Raw genomic sequence first — 21,719 nt, 5'->3', positions numbered from 1 at the left:
ACATTTATATCTCTGTAACTAACTATAGCGCCAAATATCGCAAATATCTTACATATTTGTCGCTTTCCCTTTCCTACGCTAAAAACAGTAATAATATACAGGTTCGTCCAGATGTAGCGAATTAGACATTCACGAAAGGATTGCTCGTGTTATTTTATAAGAACAATGAGGATCGCGCGTGACCCATTCGCTAGATCTGGACGCTTCATTATAAGCCTCGTACAAAAGTGTAATGTTAACCGTATGTTGCAGGCGGCAAGGCGGCGGGCCCATCGGGCTGTCGAGCGGCTCGTCCTCGTCGCGCATGAAGCGCTCCTCGCTGGCGCCCGGCGGCGGCTCCGGCGACGAGTCCTTCGACGACGTCAACGACACCACCAACAGCGTCGAGTAGGCCGCCCACGGCAACACGGCTCAACACAAGTAGCCCCTACTATAATAACCTCTCTGCTGGCATTCTATTTGTTATATAATAAGCTGAGAGCTGTACACGGGCTAGCGCCTGACAAACAGCTTACGATCAATTGTCAGAGTATATGTTACTTAACAGCATTTTTGCTCAGCTCGACATTGTTGCTCTATCACAGGTACTAGTTTTGTCAAAAGCCTTTGCAGAATTGGCCATCTTGTTGGGGCTAGTCTCGCTTTGACGAGTTTTTGCTCTCTTATGTACAGCTGATGTACAAAAGAAACTATTTTTGATCATGTAGCTATGCCTGTCGAACTTCACTATTTTATCTATCACTTACGTTTATTCAAATATCAAATGTCAGTATTTAATGTCATCAATATCGCCTCATGTAATCGTTAAGGATTGCTTGCTATTTATCATTGCATCTGGCTACATGATATATTTAAGCAAGAAGTTAATGCAAAGAAGGTAGAGGTCTTGTACTTATTGATGGGTGATACAAATATTTCAACTTAATTGTCTTACTGTATCTAAAACTACGTTTTATTATGTTTGTATCACATGTAAAATTCTTTTCTTTTGCTTTATTAGTCTAAATTACGAAAAATTGCGAATTTTTTACAGCAGTAGTGAAGTTCGTATAATGGTTAATTTTACAACAAATTAATACTTTCATTTATACGTTTAAAATTATATTAAAATCGCCTGTCATGTTTGTGTTAATAGTAATTATAATGTTATATTGTTTTGAGACCGTGTTGCCAAGTTAGTACCGAGTTAGGTCCGCGTCGTCAGCTTGTTATATGTATATTACTGTACACCCCAAACCATATCGCCTGAAAATGAATTGTCCTAATGAAATGATACATTTTGCATGTCTGTTGTAAAAATATCTGCGACTAGGATGCGTCCTAATCGGATTTGTTTTTATACGAATACTATACCTACGGTCACGTTTGAAAATATCGATACTGACAAAGTGCCAAAAATATGTATACACTACCCTAATATATGGGTCATAAAGTCGCGTATATTTTTGGCACTTCGATCGTATCGATGTTTTCAGACGTGACTGTACAAACTTTTTGTTTATTCCACAGTGAGAGACATAGATGGCGTGTTAGCCAGCCATACTTGAATTGTGTTAGTTGTTATTTAAGCAACTCCGATATGGATGCACCTTTAAATGTTGTTTTATGCATTTAACGGTCTGCGAATCTCTACGCATTTAATTTTTTTTACGCCATCATAATATATCAAGCATTTTTATAAATTGGAGCATTCACGATCCAGTATTAATAACGGAACATTCCTGACAATGGAGAGTTTGCTATTTTACCTTTGACCTAGTCTAGCGGGTAAAATGTTGAAATTACTCATTGGGTGATATTGTGATGAAATTAAAAAAAAGAAAAAAAAAGTATTATTAATAGTGGCAAAAGTACTTCATAGTAATTGGTTTAATTGATTAAAGCGACTGAGTAATGAAGACTGTTGCGACAATATCGAGTCCCCCAAAAGCCGCATTCTGGTTCACTTTTGCTTCCAAACTGGGCGCGTGTGATTTTCGACTTTTTCGATGTTTGACAACGCTCAGCCGCGCTCAGTCGGTTGCTTGTACATGTAAATAATATCAGTGGTTGTCACTGAGCGCTTAGTTGCCATACAAATTTAATGATACCTAGTAGTTAAGTAAGAACATGTAAGCTTTCGGTGTGTGGCGTGGTGGCGGGGAAACTAGCAGTCGGTCTAAAAATAGCTAAAAATCATTGTGAATCCATACATTTTGTGATTTATCAAGCTATTATTGAACTGTCCAATGACTTACTGTAATAACTACCCCAATACAACGATAATTGCTACAGTTTTTATACAAATTTACAGTTTTATATACAGTACAAATATTACCGCTGCCGCCGCGCCTCGTGGGTGTTTTAACAGATTTTAACTATCTATCCCTTGTACTCCTTGGATTTGTAAATACACCGCTCTCGACACGCGAGCAATGTTGCCAGGCGTCGACACGGCTTGCGTTACTCTAGACTTAGATAAGACACATAGTAATAAATTGTGGCCTTAGGTTTTTATATGGTTAACATTCTCCTACGCGTGAGACATTTTGATACACCCGATGTAACTTTGCGAGCATTTTATATGACTATTTACCGAAGTCTAATTATATAGTTTCTTTTTCTGAATAATAATATAAAATTTAAATGTAAGTAAACCATTGAAGCATAAACATATTTTACATAAATATTATATTTAATTATTAACAATTATAGATAATTGTAAAATTGGCCATAGGTTGTAACAAGTTATCAGTTGGTATGCCAATTAAACAATTTTTCATGATTTTTAATCACTGGTTTTATTGTTGGTCCAACGCAGGTTCCTTAAGTCGAAAGTGGAGGACCCGCGCGAAATCATCTCATTTTCCTCTCTAAATATTATTGAAAATATTTTGACACAATTTTTTGTATATCAACCACAGCTATTTTCCGTTTCATTTTTTTTTAATTTTTAATTATTATAGGAGTTAGAAGCATTTAAAATTTTGTGTGAAATCTGTTTTTCGCTCCTCATTTTTTAATAATACAAAAATCTAAAAAAGTCAAACGTAGGGGAATAGCTAAAGTCAATATCCAGAGAGGAAAATTGGGACTACCTTTGTATGGAGAATCGGCCGTCCTCTTTCCTGTTAACATGTGACTTGGGCACCTGGCAGCTGTTCATCAGTGGGGTTCAGAGTAGCAGCCAACAAAGATGTTATAAAAACAATTTAAAAAAAAACTAGCATATGGCATGAACCACAAAGGCCAATGCGAGTGACAGCTCATTCATAAAAATCCGCTCTGTAGTTAGACGAAAGACAAGACACGACGGATCACATTTTGAGCATTTTATTAATTTACAAAAAACTTACTACTTAATTGACTTCAGCAGTTTCATGTATGTTTTTAATTTGATTAAAATGATTAATTTTACGTTGTTCCTTTCTTTTAAAATACTGTGTTACTAAAGAAGAGTTATTATTTTTTAACTTTTCTTTCCATTGGCATCATAAAAATAGGGTGATTTTTTTCTCACATTTAAGTCGGTTCGATTCGAACTTTTAAAAATAACAAAGTCTTTTTTCAGGAAAATACCCTATCTACGATATTAAAGGTACTTCCCCTTCATGTCCCATAGTTTTGGGACGCCCTGTATACTTACTTTACTCTTTGGTGCTAACTCGTCCCACACCTTGCAGCAACACACACTGAACCAATCTGAACTGACCATCGGCTCGTAAACCTTATTGCCAAGACAAAAGGTTCGCACGAATTGTCAGTGTGGACGACCGTACACATCTTATAACTTATTGAACCCACAGTTTTTTGAAAAGTTGTCAACTTTTCTATTGCGTTGAAGCCCGGTGGGAGGAAATGACCGAACGGGTTAGCCTTGTGTGTATCTTGTGTGTTTCAGCAGGAGTAGCAGAGAAAGCGCTATTATTTTTCGCCCTTGTCAGTCTTCGTGTTTTAATTTCCTAACGTAAATTTTAGTATGGTTTATGGTGGGCAACAAATAACCCACTGTTTTATCATTCTTATCTACTTGCTGTGCGTGATTTGGAGCGTAATTTAAAAAAAATTAAGGTCACAACTGTCAACTTCAGCTGTCACTGTCAGTCATATCAATGTCAATGACTGGCGATAGTGGAAATTTACAGGCATGGGTGTTTTACAAAAGTAATCACAATTTATTTATTTAATAGTATCATTAAACTAGCTTGTTCTAAACAAGGTGTTGCTGTACGGTTCGTTTTTAAACCGTTCCGTGGCCACATTCGCACGATGGCAGATCAGTCTGCTTTAGTCGACGAATACTTCGAATCAGCGCTGTCTTTGGTGAAAACTTGCGGAAACCTTATAAAAGATCATATTACTGGATGCAAGGACTTCGTATTAAAGTCGTGTGATATCGATCTGGTGACAGAAATAGATAAAAAGGTAGAAGAAACTTTGGTGGGAGGGCTTTCAAAATTATATGCCGACCATAAGTTTATCGGCGAGGAAGCGGTGTCTGATGGCGCGAAATGCGAGCTAACTGATGCGCCCACATGGGTGATAGATCCTGTCGACGGAACTATGAATTTTGTCCACGGTTTTCCACACAGCTGCATCTCTTTGGGACTTCTTATCAACAAGGAGGCAGTTGCTGGAATTGTATACAATCCTATCCTAGAGCAGTTGTTCACAGCAAAGAAAGGTAAAGGTGCGTTTTATAACGGCCGTCAGATTCATGTGTCTCAAATTAAGGAGTTGAGTAAAGCTTTGATCATGACAGAGGCTGGTACAAGTCGTGACCCTGAAAGACAGAAAGTTCTTTTTGAAAACTTTAAAATGATAATTACTAAGGCCCATGGTATTAGAACCTTGGGATCTGCTGCCTTGAATATGTGCATGGTGGCATTGGGAGGGGCTGATCTTAACTTTGAGTTTGGTATTCATGCCTGGGATATAGCTGCGGGTGACATTATAGTCCGTGAAGCAGGTGGTGTCTGTATTGATCCTGCTGGCGGCCCATTTGATGTCCTATCTCGTAGGGTCTTGTGTGCAAGCACTGAAGAGCTGGCACAAGAAATGGCCAAAAATTTGTGCCAATTTTATCCTGAGAGAGATTAAATATATGGATGTGTTTTGAGTCTCATTAGGCTAAGTTGGTTATGTAAGTTGATCAGTAAATTTAAAGCAGTTAAATCTATTATTACTATTAATTATTATTTTATGGTTGATGTGACTAGTCTGTTCTAGAATTTACTGTACTTAATATTAGAATTTAGAATATTATTTATTTAAATCACTATTTGATAGTGACTCTGATAATACATGTAATGAACAGAAATCATACCAAATGAATAAAACCACATAATAGAAAATGATTTAGGGCTAGGTGAGAGTCTTGACATTTAACCTATTGACCGCCACAGTCGGCTCTGGCCGTCATCAGAAAGTCTTGCCAAGGACGCCAACGTCGGCTACAGCCGACAGCTTCGCCAATTGAATAGGAAATTTCGCGGAACTCCATAAAGTTCAGTTTTGCTTAAATAATCGCGTCTTGCCTTTGCCTGGCGTCCGGGGCGCGGCATATTCCTTCGCCGTCTGGCGTTCAAGAGGTTAAGGCATTTATTTGTCATGTAATATTTTGTTAGAAATTACTTTTATTATTAAAGGGTAGGTTATCTACCTTAAATTATCTGTTTTTTACTAGAACAGCTATAATTGTTTATTTTTATGCATTTTAATTTATTAGAAATTATAAGCATACAAAAATGTATATTGTGTTGTGATGTAATAAAATGATGTAATATTGTATAAACTTTTATTCACTACAAAACTAGAATAAGTTATTTCAACTTAATATACAAAAAACAACCGTTAGGATTTTCAATTACTTTATAAACTTTATAGAAGTTCAAAATACACATAATGAATAATAATCAACATTGTTCTTTATTAGTTTACATAAAACAATATTCATATCTGTGATAAGTTAATAACAAACTGTTTACAAGCAGATATAGAACCATCGGTGGTTAGATTTTATTATCAAAACCAAAACATTACTTTTTATAATCTTATTAAGTATATTAATTACGTAACTATTATGAGATTCTTTATCATTGTAAAATGTTAATAAATTCGTTGCTCTTTTTAAATATTGGTACAGTCAGCATTAGATAGACAAAACTAAGTTGCTAAGGTGAACAAAACCTTTGAAACAAAATTTTAAGGGTTAATAAATGCTGACCACATTGATAAAAACTTACATATCTATATTTGAATCAATCTTATATTTCGTCAGTTAAATAGAAAAGTTAAGAACAACTTTGTATTTTCCATAAATATGGATTTTTTCGAAACCTCACTTTTCTACTTAACCAATAACTTATGAACTAAATAATTGTCATACATAGATCACTCTCAGTCTGTTAAGGGCCGTTATTCCGTGTCCATATAAAGTAAACCGTTATTCATAAGAATAATTCCTTAAATATCTGTATATAGAATAATGGGCCCTGACTTATTTTGAAATAGGTCAGTCAGTCACACATTTTCAGCTGGTTATTCAGGTTGTGGTCTTTATTTTGTAGTTTAAAACGTCATCATTTTATGTCAGTATTTTGTTATGTCAGTATTTTCTAATATACCTACTTAAATATATTCAGTCAGTATCTGTCCTTTACAGTCGGTCACAGTTACTTAGGACATTCAGTATCAGTCAATGCCAAATAACAAGTTAGTTAAACAGTATCAGTAATAGTACAGTTACAGTCAGTGTCTTTATCAGTTTGTTTAATATTTACTGCCAGCGACCCGATAGGCCGGTTCTCTGTTCGTAGGCGTTTTGCGCTACAGACAGGAAAACACGTATTACGGCTACGTTCGTAGCGCGTAGCTCGCACTGGCAGTGAATGTGTTATTACGAGTGAGTTGTCCGTATCACTTTTAGTCAGTTACTGTCACACTCAGTGCCACTTATTGTCAGTATCTGTTACAGTCAGTCACACACAGATATTGTTGGTATCTCTTGTCCAGTGAATTCAATTTCAATTTTATTACGCAACTAATTATAGTCAGTGTCGGTTCAGAAGTCGTAATCAAATGTCAGTCAAAGTCAGTTACAGTCAGAGTCAGTTAATCAATATCAGTGACTGTCAATGGCGGTTAGTCGGAACTCTTTGCTTTGATGTTGATTAGTTTATGTCAGTTATAGTAAGTACTAGTGACGGTTAACTAGTCACAAGTAGATAATCAGTGTCATTTAACCGGTATCTGATGCAGTCGAAGTCGGTCTCACTCGGTTAAAGCATGCATAAAGTTACAGTCAGTGGCAATTTGTCGCTTACCATTAGTCAGTTTCAGTTGTAGTCAATGTCTGTTAGTCAAAATCAGTTATAGCCAGTATTAGCGATCGCTAGGGAAAAGTCAGAATGGATTTAAGTCAGTATCAGTTCAGTAATATCTGTGAGTCAGTTAGTCAAAAATTAGTGACGGTCAGTTTAAGTTGATCCGATTAACGAGTCAGTCATATGTCATTTTCAATCAATGTCGGTTTTGTCGATATCCGTAGAAGTTTGTCAAAATCAGTTACCGTCAATTGTAGTTAGATGAACTAACAGTCTGTCAGTCCGCGTCAGTCATTGTCAGTTTGTCGTTCTAGCAGTCAGCCAGTGTCAGTAAATATCAATAAGTTTCAATGTCAGTTAGTCAAAATACGTGACGCTCAGTTGTACTCAGTCAAATTAACTTTCAGTCATGTAGACCATGTCAGTCATCAGTAAATTTCAATGTCAGTTAGTTGTTATCCGCCGATAAGTCAGTAATGAGCCAGTTATAGCGCCAGTTGCTTATTCACATTTACTAGCAGTCTCTTTCAGTCCGTGTCAGTCAATATCAATAACTTTTAATGTCAGTTAATCAATACCCGCTTCAGATAAATCGGTAGCATTCGGTTATAGCGCCAATTAGTCAAATTCAATGACGGTTAGTTCTAGTTTGTTAGAATCTCTAGCAGTCCGTCTTTGTCAATCAATGTCATCTATTAGTCACTGTCCTTTGCTATTGTTTGTTTTGCATTTTCATTCAGTCATTGTTAGCCAGTTTCAGTCACGTTCAATTATTTCAGTTACTCCGTATACGATGCAGTCAAAACCAGTTTTATTCAGTTATAGTCAATATAAAAGACATTCAGTATGAGTTGCAGCCAGTAGCAATTTGTCGGTTACCGTCAGTCATTGTCAGTATTGGTTGCAGTCAATGTCAGTTAGTCAAAATCAGTTATGGTCGGTAGGTATCAGTGACAGTCAGTGTTATAGTCTAGCAAACCAATTTTATCAGTAGAATAAGACGGAAATTCTGAAAAAGTAGGCACTAAGTGTTGATCTTCAATGCAGATTTTGAATTTTAGGCATTTTTCTACTAACGACTTGTTTTGCTAGACTATAGACAGTTAGTAAGATTCAGTAACAGTTAGTGTCACTTAACTAATGACTGCGACGGCCAATGCTAGTTAGTTAAAATCAGTGACGCTAGTCCTAATTACCTAAAAAAAGTTGCAGTCAGTGTCTGTTTTTAAATATGTCCAATTGTTCGTATCCGTTAGTCACCATCAGTATTTGACCGTCAATCTCAAATTCAAAATGTGTACTGCACTCGTATTAAAAATCAATGTCAGTATTGTCAGTAAGTCGCTATTCATTGCAGTCAAAGTCGGTAATATTCGGTATAAATGATAATTAGTATCAGTTGCAGTCAGTGTCAGTTAGTCGAAATCAATTATATTCTGTATAATTACTCAGGTACAGGACAGGTAGTCGCAACTGTTAATGGCAGTATTACTGTCACCTTCAAGCGACATTGCAGTCAGTTATTCATGTCACACTTAGTGTCGTGTCACTCTCATAGTCAGTCTCAGTTAGAGTCGAGTTCGGTTACAGTCATTGTCAGGTTTAACCAGAATGAATTAATTCATGTCTGTCATTATGTCTCAGAGCGTCATGCTAATATATAGGTACCTACTTACTATTTTGTACCAACGATATATGTACTTAAAACGACACCTGTAGTTTCAATAAATAAATACATAAATATTATAGGACATTATTACACAATTTGACTATGTCCCACAGTAAGCTCAATAAGGCTTTTGTTGTAGGTACTTAGACAACGATATACATAATATATAAATACTTAAATACATAGAAACCAGATCCAGGAACAAATATCCACGTTGTGTGATAAGACAAATAAATGTTCTTACCAGGATTTGAACCAGAGGCCATCGGCTTCATAGGCCGGGTCACCATCCACTAGGCCAGACCGGTCGTCATGTCAATGATACTATCCAGTCAATATCTCTTTCCGTTCCATTTAGTTATTTATGTCGGTCTATATCAGCCAAACTCAAAAGTTGCCAAAGTCATTTAAAGTCCATTCTAGTAAAAACGTGCTAGGTCGAAATTATCAGTTTTTGGTCGTGAGCTGCGTCAGTCAGTAACACTTGTCTAATTGTCATATAACACTTGTCGTTACTCATTACAGTCTTATTGTCGTGTCTTGTTGAGTTGTATTATTGTCTTGTTTCCGTCAGGTCTTCAGTTATACTTCTTACTTTTAGTCAGTCATTGTCGGTTACAATATGTTAACTTATTTAAAAAAAATTATCTATTCCCATAACGACTAGATAGGTAGTCTATTCTGTGAGTGAGTTATGTCAATCAGTTCAGATTAAGTCTAATTGGCATAAATATAATAGTCGAGTCATTCATTATATTGTGTCGAATCATAGTGTACCTACTTGATATTACTGGCCATCTTGGATATTTGTCTTTTAATCAAGTTTTTTTCACATGGGACAGTTTCGTCATTCTACCAGCTACCTGAGTCTAGTCCTAGGACTAACTAGTCTTAGTCATTCGTCATTCCTATATGTTGAACCGAGTACGAATGGTCAGTTTCCGTTGTACTTAATGTCTTCTGTCGAAAAATAATTCAGACACCTTGTCATAATCATCTGTCGGTCAGTCATTTTATTCAGTTGCGCCTAATTTGCCAGTTATTCTACTTTCAGTCATTTTGATGGAGTCAAATTCGGTCCAGTCCAGAATTAATGTGTTGGTCACATAATTATCAACTTGTTTATAACATACCAATTCCCTTAAAGCCTTACCAGTATATATTACTGGTAAGGCTTATCACGCGCCATATTGCGGAATTTAATTGGAACTAAATTTTTCATACTAAACTGAACTGTCACCCTATACTTAAATAAATAAATAAATATAATAAATAAATAATTGTCTATCAGTCAGTCATGTTTCTAAAGTCCCATTCCCAATATGGTTTAGTTATTAGTCATTCTAGCCTAATCTAGTCATTGCCATGACGTCCAACCAAAAATAAATTCACATTCATGTCTTATTAGCAAAAATATAAGTCTGTCAGTCAGTAATTATATAGTCTAAAGTTGTTTCAGTTTATTTTCATTCATTATACTCGGATCCTTGTGATAATTTCATTGCGTCAGTGAGCTCATGTCTAAGCTGTCATTTAGTAATAACATTTAAAACAGTTTAGTCATACATCTGTCTCCCCGTCACGTCCGTCATTGTAATTCATGTCACGAATATCTCGAGCATCATAGATGCTTCCATTAACTACCTGTATTTGTTGTCCTTGCCGACACGATAGTTGATTGCGCAAGTTTTATTGTTTCGGTCGAGAAATTTGATTTTTGTGCCACTTAATACCTTATGTCAGTGACGAGATGAAAACACTTGCAACTTTGAATGTCACTGCGACAATCCAGAAATCAAACTCCTTGACTATCTTACTGAATCCAAGTCTTAGAAGTATCGTCCTCATTACATTAACATAAGTACGTATGTTTTAATGTCTTCAATGTTTTTGCAAGTTACCTATTATAACTGTTTACTTGTTTTCTTAAGTCTTATCATCTGTCTGTCGTTTAGACACAAATCTCATTGTCAACAAAGTTAAGTCCGCTTTCCTACCTATTTACAATACAATTTACAGCTTGTTTGAGTAACATCATGATTGATGAAGCTTTTTATTCTAATGGCGTTTTCATAAACGTGCTACAAGCCTCAATTAGCTATTAATTGTTTGTTTTAATCTGTAATTCTACGTGAACATAAATTAACTAATGGAAGCTTGTAAAGTTTAGGAATAAGGGTGGATATTAGGTAAAGTTTGGCTTAGTGGTTTTTCCCTGGACGCCGCCTCCTTAAGTTACCGAAGTTGAAAGGTCTGGGGATTTCTTTTAATGCGTATGGGTCGATTTTCATCGGTGGCATGCGGTGCGGCAGACCCTCGGGCAAGTCTTTCTCTTCATATGTCGCCCATTGAGACGGACTGAAACAAAAGCACGTATTTTTATATTCCCTTTAAATAAATTACTGATCGTTGAAGATTATATCGACTAAGTTAAAGCGCAGAGACAGAGAGGGTAAAATCGATCAAACCTGTACAGTAGAAGAAGAAAAAACAATTGTGAGCTTCATTAATAAATATGTTTTGGGTTGTACATTCAGCGTCAAATACTTCGTAGCAGTCAAAGTGGCCAAATAGTTCGGTACACCATACTAAATATATGGTGTACCGAACTATTTGGCTACTTTGGTTGCTACAAAGTATTTGACGCTGACTATACTTTTAGATAGAGTGCCACTTACTTGTTTTCACTGGGTATGACTTGGAAAGCCACCGACGGTGTCTTAGCCGGACTTGATGGCTTAGCGATCTTCACCCTCAGTATCTCCGGATCTGGGATCACCGACTTTTCTTCTGCCTCTTCCATCAACGCTAGCTTGTCAGCTGACGATCTTTCCTCTATCATCACAGGCATTGGTTGCCCTGGGCTGTTATAGTTTTCTTTTAATATTTCCTTCTTTTTAGTCTCGTCCACAGACTCGTCTGTCAAAGTAGAGTCTGGATATTTTCGTAAAACGTTCCTAACAAAGTAGTATTTACTGTTCGTCTTTGAGTAGTCAGGTATTTGATCCTCATCGTATCGTCTTGTCGGTCTCAAATTGTTGTAAGGTTTAGTCGCAGTCTCGTAATGGAAAAATGTCGACAGTTTCAAGTTTTTCTTTTCGTCCGTATCTAGTCTGTCGTCTTCATAAGTCGAGAAGTCTTTACTTATGATTTCGTGTCTAATTGTCTCAGTAGAGTCAGTTTTTGTCTCTTTGTCATTTGTCATGTCACCTTTGTATGTACCTACATAACCAAATGTTACTAGCTTGTATGGATTTACAGTCGTCAGTTTAATATTGTCAGTAACAGCGATTTTATCAATAGTTGCGTCAATTTTCGTAGTAGATGTCTTGAATTTGTCATTTGATCTAGCAGAAGAGAAATTATTGTCGTTCGTGTTAGGTCTGTTTTCTCTGTAGTTATAATCCTCCTTTTTACCTTCAAGTCTAATATTGTAATCGTCGTTTTTATCGTCTTGTCTATTGTAATTGTCATTCCTATCGTCTTGTTTATCATAGCTATCATTTCTGTCGTCTTGTCTATTGTAATTGTCATGTCTGTTGTCGTATCTGTTATAGTAATACGGTTTGTTGGGTCGACCGTACGTGTCGTCATAAGTCTGATACGTCACCTTCACTACGTCCCTATCGTGCGTCCGTCTTGTTGTTGGTCGTCTAGTCGTCGTTCTTCTTGTCGTGTCTCGCCAAGACTGTGTGGGTCTAGGCACGTAATTTATTAAGTAGGTATATTTATCAATATTTTCAGTCACAGCTATTACTGGTCTGTTGTATGGTCGCTTATGTTGTAAGTTATTTATAACTACAGATTGTACACTATGTAATTCCTCGTCATCGTCATAGTCATTCCCGTATTGTTTTGTAGGTTTATTAGAATTGCGTCGCGCGACAGCTTCTTCATATCGTCGACTTTTGTTTTTAAAGTCAAGTTTGTCGTCTATCTTTTGTACTGTCTGTTCAGTTGTCGTTATCACATCTCTGTCAGTCAACGTTGCGTTTTTGTCATTAATGCTGTCAGTTTTATTTTGTCTTTGTGTAGAATTCGGTCTAGTTGTATTATGAGTATTATTTTCAACAGGAACTGGTTTCTTTTGAGGAGTATTATTTGCATCAGGAACTGGTTTCTTTTGAGGAGTTTTACTAGTAGCAGTCAATTTTTGAGGCTTTTTTGTTGTAAACCGTTTTGTTGTAGATCGTTTGGTGGTTGTAGTAGTCTTTCTCTTAGGTCGCTCAGTGCTAACATCGTCTGATTTACTAATATCATTGCTTGAGTTAACGTCAGTCCATGGCGATAAATCAAAGTTGTTTAGTAAGCTGTTAAGGCAGGATATACGATCGTTGTCAGTGTTGTCTGCAGAAAGGAATACGAAAGGTTGAATGCTGTCTATAGTGTCCAGAGTACGACACAGAATTTGGGCAAACGATATCCTACGTATTTGCTGTAATTGTGCCGGTGTTAAAGACGATTCGAAGCCTCCGTTCTCATACCTAAAACAACACATACTTTAAATATATGTATTCTGTAACCGGTGATTATATCATGAACAATTAAGCAATTTTTTTTTTCTACTGACTCACAACCAAAATACAGTTGTGATTCAGCTATTTAACTTACCAGAAACGATCTCCTTTCCGAAGGTTCGAGAACTGTTGAGCGATAATGCAGGCAAATGTAGGGCCCACTAGGCCACCAACAACCGGCCTTTCAGACATGCCTGCCGTAAACAGGTCAATGTCATCCACGTGCCTGAAACAATAACTCAATTAGATGGAGAACGGAACCACTAAGCAAGTTTTTTTTACATTCTTCTTATGACGAGTTACAGATGGACTGCTCTTAAAGAAAAGTATCTATCTGTGTACTTTTTATTTGAGAGTACTAAATATATTTGTACCTGTATAGACCCTGTAATCTCCTCACAGCACGCGGTGACATCACTCTAAACAAGTCGTCAAACTCATTTATCGGCGAGAGTCCACATGGCTCCCGCCAAGCGGTATACGGTGCTATTCCATGGTCTCTCCCCCTTTGAATATTTATAGCGGCCAGATCCATCCCGAAGTCAAAAGAAGGCGTTTGGAAAAGATGGTTGGTCAGTTCTTCTGTGATGAATTCGTCCCGTTTCTGGATTGGCTGGTTCACCATGCCGAGGAGGAGGCGGTCGACGGCGCCCATGCTCCAGATGTTGGATGGGTTGGTGAGTTCGTCGTGGAGAGAGACGTCTGTAAAGAGGCATTTGACACTTAGTTCTTGAATGTCCATGTAGATGGAAATGGTAATTTTAAACCAGAAACTTACTGTTTTGCATAGGCCTGTGAAACCGGTCGTACCGCACCATAGACGGCTGCACCAGGCTATGACCGAACCGAAAGGCAGCCGAGCCGAACGAGCTCGCAGGACTTGGGTTGATTTTCGGGCTATAACCCTTGAAATAGCCCTTCTTTAAGGGCTCCAGGTCGAACAGACGCATCACTTCTTGACCTGCAGACAAGAAAGCCTGATTAGAAAAGGAAAACTTTAGCTTGCAGTAGTATTTGTGTGGCATTAGTAAAGGTACGTACGACAGGCGGAGAAAATATCGTGTTGAAAAGATAGGAAAAGGTGATCGTGCCGTGTGCTGTAGAAGCACATGCAACTATAAAGAGTATCAATGTTTGTTATGGACTGTGAAAATGGTATGACTGACCTAATACGATTGGCAGGAATTCTCTGTAGGTGATATGTTGGATCATCGCGCCGACAATCTTCCGCGTTTCCTGGTATACTTTTTCGTCGCTCCAGTGAGGGTTTAGATGCGCCAGTTCTTGCGCCATTCTGTATAAAAAGGCATTTGTTAAAAAACGGAAGTAGGTAAAGGTAAATGCACTGAAATAATCGGGAATGGGTAGACTGTAGAGTTTAGTTTTATATGATATTAGTGACATTAATTTAATCCGAACACATCAGAACTTGCCGCCTAATAGTTCTGCTATTCGAGAATTAGTAAGTAAATATTCTTTATACATAAACATAATTAAAAAATGCTATATATATATCAATGTGGAAGAGACCACAATTGATCGATGCCATTTTAATCAGATTACTTTAAAATTATGAAGCTTGGCAGAACAAATATGTCATGTGATGTTACCTATTATGCTGCCTAAGCCACACAATGTGAGCGGCAACCAGTCCAGGATGCTCGTTGACCCTGGCGTCTCCTGACTTGAAACAGTCAGAGGAGACGGCGCCGCCGCGGCAGAGCTCGTCTCGTCTCTCGGGAGGAAGCAGCGGGCGCCGGTTCTGGACGCGTCCGTATTGCAGCATTCCTGGAGAGAACATGAAAAGATGATCAAGTTGTAGTGATTTTTTTCAATCTCCAGCGTTATATCTGAAACCGTAAAAAAGCAGCAAGCAGTCGAATTCGAAGATGTTTCCTAGTGAACTTTAAGGTCTTGGAGATATCTTTTAGAACAACAACATTCGTCGAACTCACTAACTGCCTTATAGTATAGGGTGTGATAACTTTTGAACGATTGAGGATTAAGTTGGATCATGATCATGATGTTGGCGTACCATTTCTAAACAGCCTCAGCTTGTCCGACTGTCGCGCCGAGCTGGCGTACAGCGGCGAACCGTCGATATAAGCCGACACCTGGTTCATCTGCTCACGCCAGCCCAGGGCACAGTCGTCGCGAGGCGCGGGTGACGACCGGACAAAGTCCAGGCATCTCACACCCTTTGGTCCATAGAATGGGTCGGAGGGGGGGACTTCGATCGGCATGCATTCGGGGTGCTGTAAAAAAATTATATTGTGTCGATCGTTTTGGCGAGTACACGTTGAGAACAACATTGGCTTGAATAGAATTTCTCAATATAGGAGAGGAGGTCTTCTAATCAGATGACTTCAGATGTCTAATAAATTACTAAATTAGCAATAACTTACCAAGAACTCTCGAGGGACGAAGTCCCGCCCACCATCTTTACAGCACCGCGGCACCGAGCCGTTGAACCCTCGCGACTGCGACGACGACGTCACATCATGGTCCAAGAATTGCCCCCACTGCATCAGCAGATGCGTTATACCCGGGGTTTCCACATATTGGTCTTCATGGACAGTGGAGCTGATCTCTCTGGCTGAGGGTAGAGCTGAGCCGAAAACTGAACGGCGAGGCGCTTGGATACCGTCGGAGTAAGATGGGGGAAGGAAACGCTGGACAGGGGTCATAGTGGAACCCCATCTTGGGCGGTTCACATTGTTGCAAGTGCCATCATGTGTTCGGTACCTGGAACATAATGTTTAATTGTGATAATGAACGTTTCTGATTGAATAACTAGTTAGTTATTCAGTTGATTTGCTTTATAAATAATTGTTGTCAAGTGCCCTTAGAGCGAGGTGACACCATTGTTGTAAATCTATAGTGTTGAGACCACAAGATGTCGGATCGATAAAACGAAAGATGTTAACAGATTGTACCGTTGGAATAGAAGTTCTATAGTCTATCGTGGTAGGGTTGTACTGGTTGTAGTTGCGAATTTCAGGCTTTTGTTTGATGCCGTAGAGTAATGACCGCTGAATGTTTGAGATGTTGTTTTCATGAATGTTGACCTGGGTGCTCACATCACGTAATATATATGGTCTTGGCACTCTACATTTGGGGGGTGCGATTGTTAATATCTGGTATAATGCTAAAAATATATATATATATATATATATATGACGCAACGCAACACGCGCAGATTCAAAGTTTCAAAATACCATCAAGGCTAACGCCTACATAAATATAAATGAAGGGTGGCTCGCTCGTAGTCAATTTCCACGAACTTGCCTCTGTTGTCTAAGATGTCAGTTTTCCTATAAAAGTGTACTACTTGGTCTTAATTGTGGAGTATCTTTAGTGTCTATTAACACTCCTAACTGATCATCAGTGCACCTTAGGTATGTCTTTAAGCTTAATGAATTATCAGTAAAATAAGTGGATGATCGCAGGCGACCCAGGATGGTCAGTGAAGACTTGGTCCACTTAAAAAAAGTCCACATATACTAACCGCTTAGAGGCAGGCGGGCACTTGGGTGCGCCCCGCAGCGGACAGTGCTGCAGCAGCGGCGATTGCCGTAGCGCGCTGGCAGCTGGGAACTGAGGGTCCTCCGTGCGGCTCTCCAGCCCATCACCGCTGCGGACAAAATGTACACTAATTAGAAAAAGCTGTCTTGTCATGTGCTCCGTTTCCTGCAGAAATCTCAATGCACGCAAATTCAAATTATACTTTAGTTGAAGCTTGGGAAGGTGATTAGAAAACTGACATACATGTACCTAGGTGCTGTAATTAAATTCCTAGCTGATGAGCGCAGGCAAGGAGGGAAAGCGCTTTGAGTGTTGACTTGTTGAAGTTGAGCTAACTTGTTGTCCCGGCTTCTAGGTTATTATTGCGGAATTGCGTTTACAACTTGTAATGTTTCATTGTTACGTTGCTATGCAGTAGCTTTCTCATCCAACTGATGCAATATGTTTTTTCTTAACTTTAATTTATATTCCCGCAGTGGTCAAATACCTCACGGAATCCAATGTTGTATTCATGAATGTCACAGTCAAATCTGGCCCACTCTCACTCCTATAAATTCAATAGTTTATTACATTAGATAACCTATTCGAAGCGACCTTTGCTAGACACAATATGTGGGCCAAAAGTTTTTAAATTACCATAAGTAACGAGAGTGAAAAATAAACACATTAGTTATTAAAATATGCTTACCATCATCTGACGCGGAAGTCGCGGAAGTGTGTTAGGAAAGCGGATTATACTTAAAAATATAATAATTGGAAGATCTCGCAGTTTCACGAGAATGCCAAATTAGCTTATAATGAGAGAATCAACGCTACAGTGATTACGGTCAAAGAATAAGGACACAAGTTTCAGTTTTGCCGCTGATTAGTGTCGGTCGGTAATCTATTTTAAAATAGTGTCTAAATGTAATCAAATCCATGTTTCTTTTTTCCCGCATGTACAATAAAGTGTCTACATACTTACCTACTTACTTAATTGATAATTTTTTAGACACACACTATCCAGTTCACCCAGTGACCACCTAATAAAGTAATAGAGAACCATGACTGGAACTCCGTGTAAAAAAAACCGTAAAAGTACATGTGCACAAAATGTACACGCAGTTGTGAGCGCTATATTGCGTTAAGAATGAGTAAAGATTCATCTTTGTTGGTTGCTCTTTTTGTCCATGTTGGTCCAGCGATAGCTCCTATATCATCCTCCTATCAGCCTCCCGCCTCCTGTCTCTTTTCCTTTTCGCGTCTTTGGGGTACCAGGTTGTTACAATTTTTGACCATTTCTGTCCTGGATCTCTTAGCATGGGTCCAGTCCACTTACATTTAAGGTTATTTTTTTAATAGGATACATCCATTAATATACTACTCGTACTATTAGCGTTCCTTAAATGACCAACGAGAAAACCAACATATTTTTGAAACCTGAGCAGTTTAAATTAAACCAGTTCCCTTACGTAACCACATGAAAATTAATATGATAAACGCACGCATGATAATTCGCCGCGCGCAGAGAAAGTGAAACCACTTTCGACTCTGGCGCAGGTTCGATAATATGACGCGCTTTGTTGTGCGTGTTGTAATATTTAATTATTTGCCCTGGGGTGCTATTGGACGTTACGAATGGCAATACTATTTATGGCCATCTATACGCTGAAGTCGTTTGAAATATGACCTTTAAAGCGAGCCGCCTTTATGCCATGATTAGCCGTGTGACCTTTAGGAAAGCGTTTTTATGTTGTCTGATGCTATAGCGGATGTCGGATGACCCTTGGAGAAAGACTGCTACTACTCCTAAAGAGTGATCTATGGTATCTAGCTAGACTTCTTATTTTTGCATAAACGTTTTCTTACTATTAAAGGAAAAAATAAAACAAAGGCATTTTTTTACATTTTACTTCATTGTAGTCGTACCAATCAGATAGTAGGGGAACGGACAGTGTGAAAATTCTTTCACGATGTTGCCATTTAGCGATCAATTGTGGAGTGGTTCTAAATACTGTGCACAACTCTGCTACCCTAAGCTTAAACACCGCTCTTTAAAGATAATATCGCCTGTCTTATTTTATTGAAATCTGCATTGAAGTATTGTTATCTTGGATTCAGGCCCTATGTATAGTAATGCGTCTGAAGCTATTGTCATATTGGAAAGTTATATTAATAAACATCGTTATTTTTAGAGGTACTTACTTGAATAAAAATTATGGGAAAACAAGTCAACCTTATCCCACACAAGCATATTCTGATTTTAATAACAGGTTATGAATTAGATCTGGATTATTTCTGAACATATCTACCTATCAGTATCAAAAGTGATTTCTTCAACCAAAACGTCACTTTTGACACTGACAGACCATATCCATAACTAATACAGATCTAATTTATAACCTGTTATTAAAATCTGAATAAGCCTGATAGTCACCTCAACAAGGCTTATAAGGCTAAACGTGGGCTAAACCTTGATAAGACTTGTGTACCTAAGTGTGTAGTAGGTACCCAGAAGGATACCTACTAAATGACAATGTACATAGATAAATATGTACCTACTTAAATATATAGAAAATATCCACAACTTAGGAACAAATGACGTGATTTGTTAAAACACAAAATGGCCTTACCCGGATTGGAACCCAGGACCTGCTCGCGGCCAGGGTCACTTCACTATCGACTAGGTTAGGAGGAACTGGAAACCGACTAAAAACAAAATGATGGAACTAAAAACAGTTTTTAAAATATAACTAGCCGTCTCTTAGCAGAATTGTTATTATTTATTGTATGAGAAATGTTTATTTTTACATACCTATATTAGAAATAGGATTAAAAAATATTGGACTAAAATATTTACTTGCTTCTTTCCTACCGCCTAAAAGTATGCTAGCAGTTATACGCCTATGCTGAGTCTGGGTTCGAGTCCCGGTACATTCTTGAACAGGGTTTCTCATTTTTTCTACTTCAAGCCCACGTTGGTGACAGAAAGTCTTTTTAATGTTGTGGAGGTGGAAAACACGGCTTTTATCTAATTTGTAAAGTTTTTGACCCCTTACTATTTATTTAGCTAAGTGCTCCTAAGGAGACCCCTGATCCTACGTTTTTGATCAAACATCTGTTTGCTATGTAGATAAAAAAACTGTTTTTACAAAAATAAGATATTCTATGCTAACCAACTGATCCAATTTTAATACATAATCAAATATCTTATTTAAATTGTATTATCGGTTCGGGATATAATCCGTTTACATAGTTTTATTTCATGCATCTTACTTATCAAAAATGAATTGAATAAATAAATAAAAATCAATTCAATTCAATATTAATACATAATTGATTAATAGGTGTTTTTGGAAACCACTATAATACTATAAGATATATTAATGCTCTGGGTACTGCACACGAAAATAAAGAAATGAGGAAAATCTATAATACTTTTCTCCATAAACCTTTAACCCATCAGGCTCTGGCCATCACTACCAGCTCTGACATTGAAATTTTTCGTGCAGTAAACTATAATCATCGAATTACGTATGCAAGTACGCTAATATTCGGTTATACATGATTTATTTATTATTGAGTTGTATAAGCTACCAATTAAGGTAGCAGAAAAACTGATAATATAAATAAAGGTAGATGGGGTATGTTGGTATGTACCGTGAGTTGCGAAATTACACGGAGAAATAATGAATGAATTTATTGATAAAGTCGTCATGCACTTTTACGGCTGATGGTACCTTAGTAAATAAAAATATTTAAGTATTTTTGGCGCAGTCAGTTTAACTTGTTTGTATCATAGCCTTTATTAAATGAATACAGTCAGCTAATATTACTTTCTTAAAAATCAAATATCTACTAACCTGATTGCCCAACAGCTTCGATAAATCCAGTCAGTCAAATGTCAAGTAATGTCACTGTCACTAGTCATCGTTCTGTCACAAGTCACCTCTCGTCACAAGTCACATGATATATCAGTATCACCAATTCGTCAGTGGGTAAGTCACTTTAGGTCACAAAGTCGTCATTAAGGTTCAGTCACATTTTAAAGTCACGAGCGATCAGTATGTCACAAAATGAACACATCGTTTGTCAGTCATTGCAGTCTTAAAGTAGTCAGTCTCAGTCTTAAAGCATGTTTGTAGACAGTCTTAACCGAAGTCTCGTAGAAGTTGTCTTTAGTTTGGTTGACTAGAGCCGCGCGCGGCGCCTGCGCGGCGCGGCGTGGTACTGTGCGCGCGCGCTGGTATTCTGCGCTCAAATACTGCCACTTCCAAGCTCCCAACGCAGTTGCAGCGTTGACAAAGTGTGCAGCTAATATAGTTTTTCTGAGTATCAGATTGCAATTAGCATTAGTTTATTGGTTTAGGAAATGAGTTTGCTATTCATAGACGTAGGCGTTATTCTTAAACGTTTCTCAAGTTTAAGAGGCCGTTAACTGTTTGATATCGGTCATTTTGACATTTCTGTTTGTTAGAAAAATACATAATTGAACTAAGGTTTGTAAACGGCTGATAAGTTTTGTAAATAATGGGGTAGGTATAGCCCAGGTTCAGTAAAAGACAATAAGTACCCAGACGTTAAAGCAGGAGATTGCGTTTACTAGTACATATATACGACTTTTCTAAACGTAGAGAAAGTGAATCACTAGAGCTGCGAAAATATTTTTTTATTAATTGCTTTTGAGTGCATTGTGAAGAAACCGGTCTAATCCTAAGAATGTTC

The 21,719-nt window shown here is 37.8% G+C and overlaps 3 protein-coding genes across 5 annotated transcripts in view; 2 read left to right on the top strand and 1 right to left on the bottom strand.

Annotated features, from left to right (window-relative positions):
* The window catches only part of LOC133522315 (myosin heavy chain, non-muscle), a gene marked incomplete in the record, with an annotated part of 83,045 nt that extends 80,274 nt beyond the window's left edge, over window positions 1-2,771 (top strand). For 2 of the 3 annotated variants that reach the window (XM_061857612.1, XM_061857613.1), the window contains 1 exon segment: window positions 253-2,771. In XM_061857612.1, coding sequence (XP_061713596.1) covers window positions 253-391 — 139 coding nt within the window. 3 annotated transcript variants of the gene reach the window in all.
* Window positions 2,772-4,063: 1,292 nt separating this feature from the next.
* On the top strand, window positions 4,064-5,773 carry LOC133522325 (inositol monophosphatase 1). The gene has a single exon (XM_061857647.1). The coding sequence runs from the start codon at window positions 4,249-4,251 to the stop codon at window positions 5,077-5,079; it is 831 nt and encodes a 276-aa protein (XP_061713631.1). The 5' UTR covers window positions 4,064-4,248; the 3' UTR covers window positions 5,080-5,773.
* A 59-nt stretch (window positions 5,774-5,832) lies between these two features.
* Window positions 5,833-20,877, bottom strand: LOC133521761 (uncharacterized; the record flags this gene model as incomplete). The annotated part of the gene is made up of 11 exons (XM_061856830.1): window positions 5,833-11,331; window positions 11,652-13,457; window positions 13,585-13,716; window positions 13,865-14,192; window positions 14,269-14,451; window positions 14,657-14,784; window positions 15,101-15,278; window positions 15,526-15,745; window positions 15,896-16,235; window positions 16,999-17,124; window positions 20,858-20,877. Coding segments are annotated over 11 exons (3,618 nt in total), but the record flags the coding sequence as incomplete, so codon positions are not given.
* Window positions 20,878-21,719: the final 842 nt, after the last annotated feature.

The sequence above is a fragment of the Cydia pomonella genome, chromosome 10 (genome assembly GCF_033807575.1).
Source record: "Cydia pomonella isolate Wapato2018A chromosome 10, ilCydPomo1, whole genome shotgun sequence".
Taxonomy (NCBI): domain Eukaryota; kingdom Metazoa; phylum Arthropoda; class Insecta; order Lepidoptera; family Tortricidae; genus Cydia; species Cydia pomonella.
Note: the sequence above shows the minus strand (reverse complement) of the source record. Positions and strands in the feature narration are given on the sequence as shown.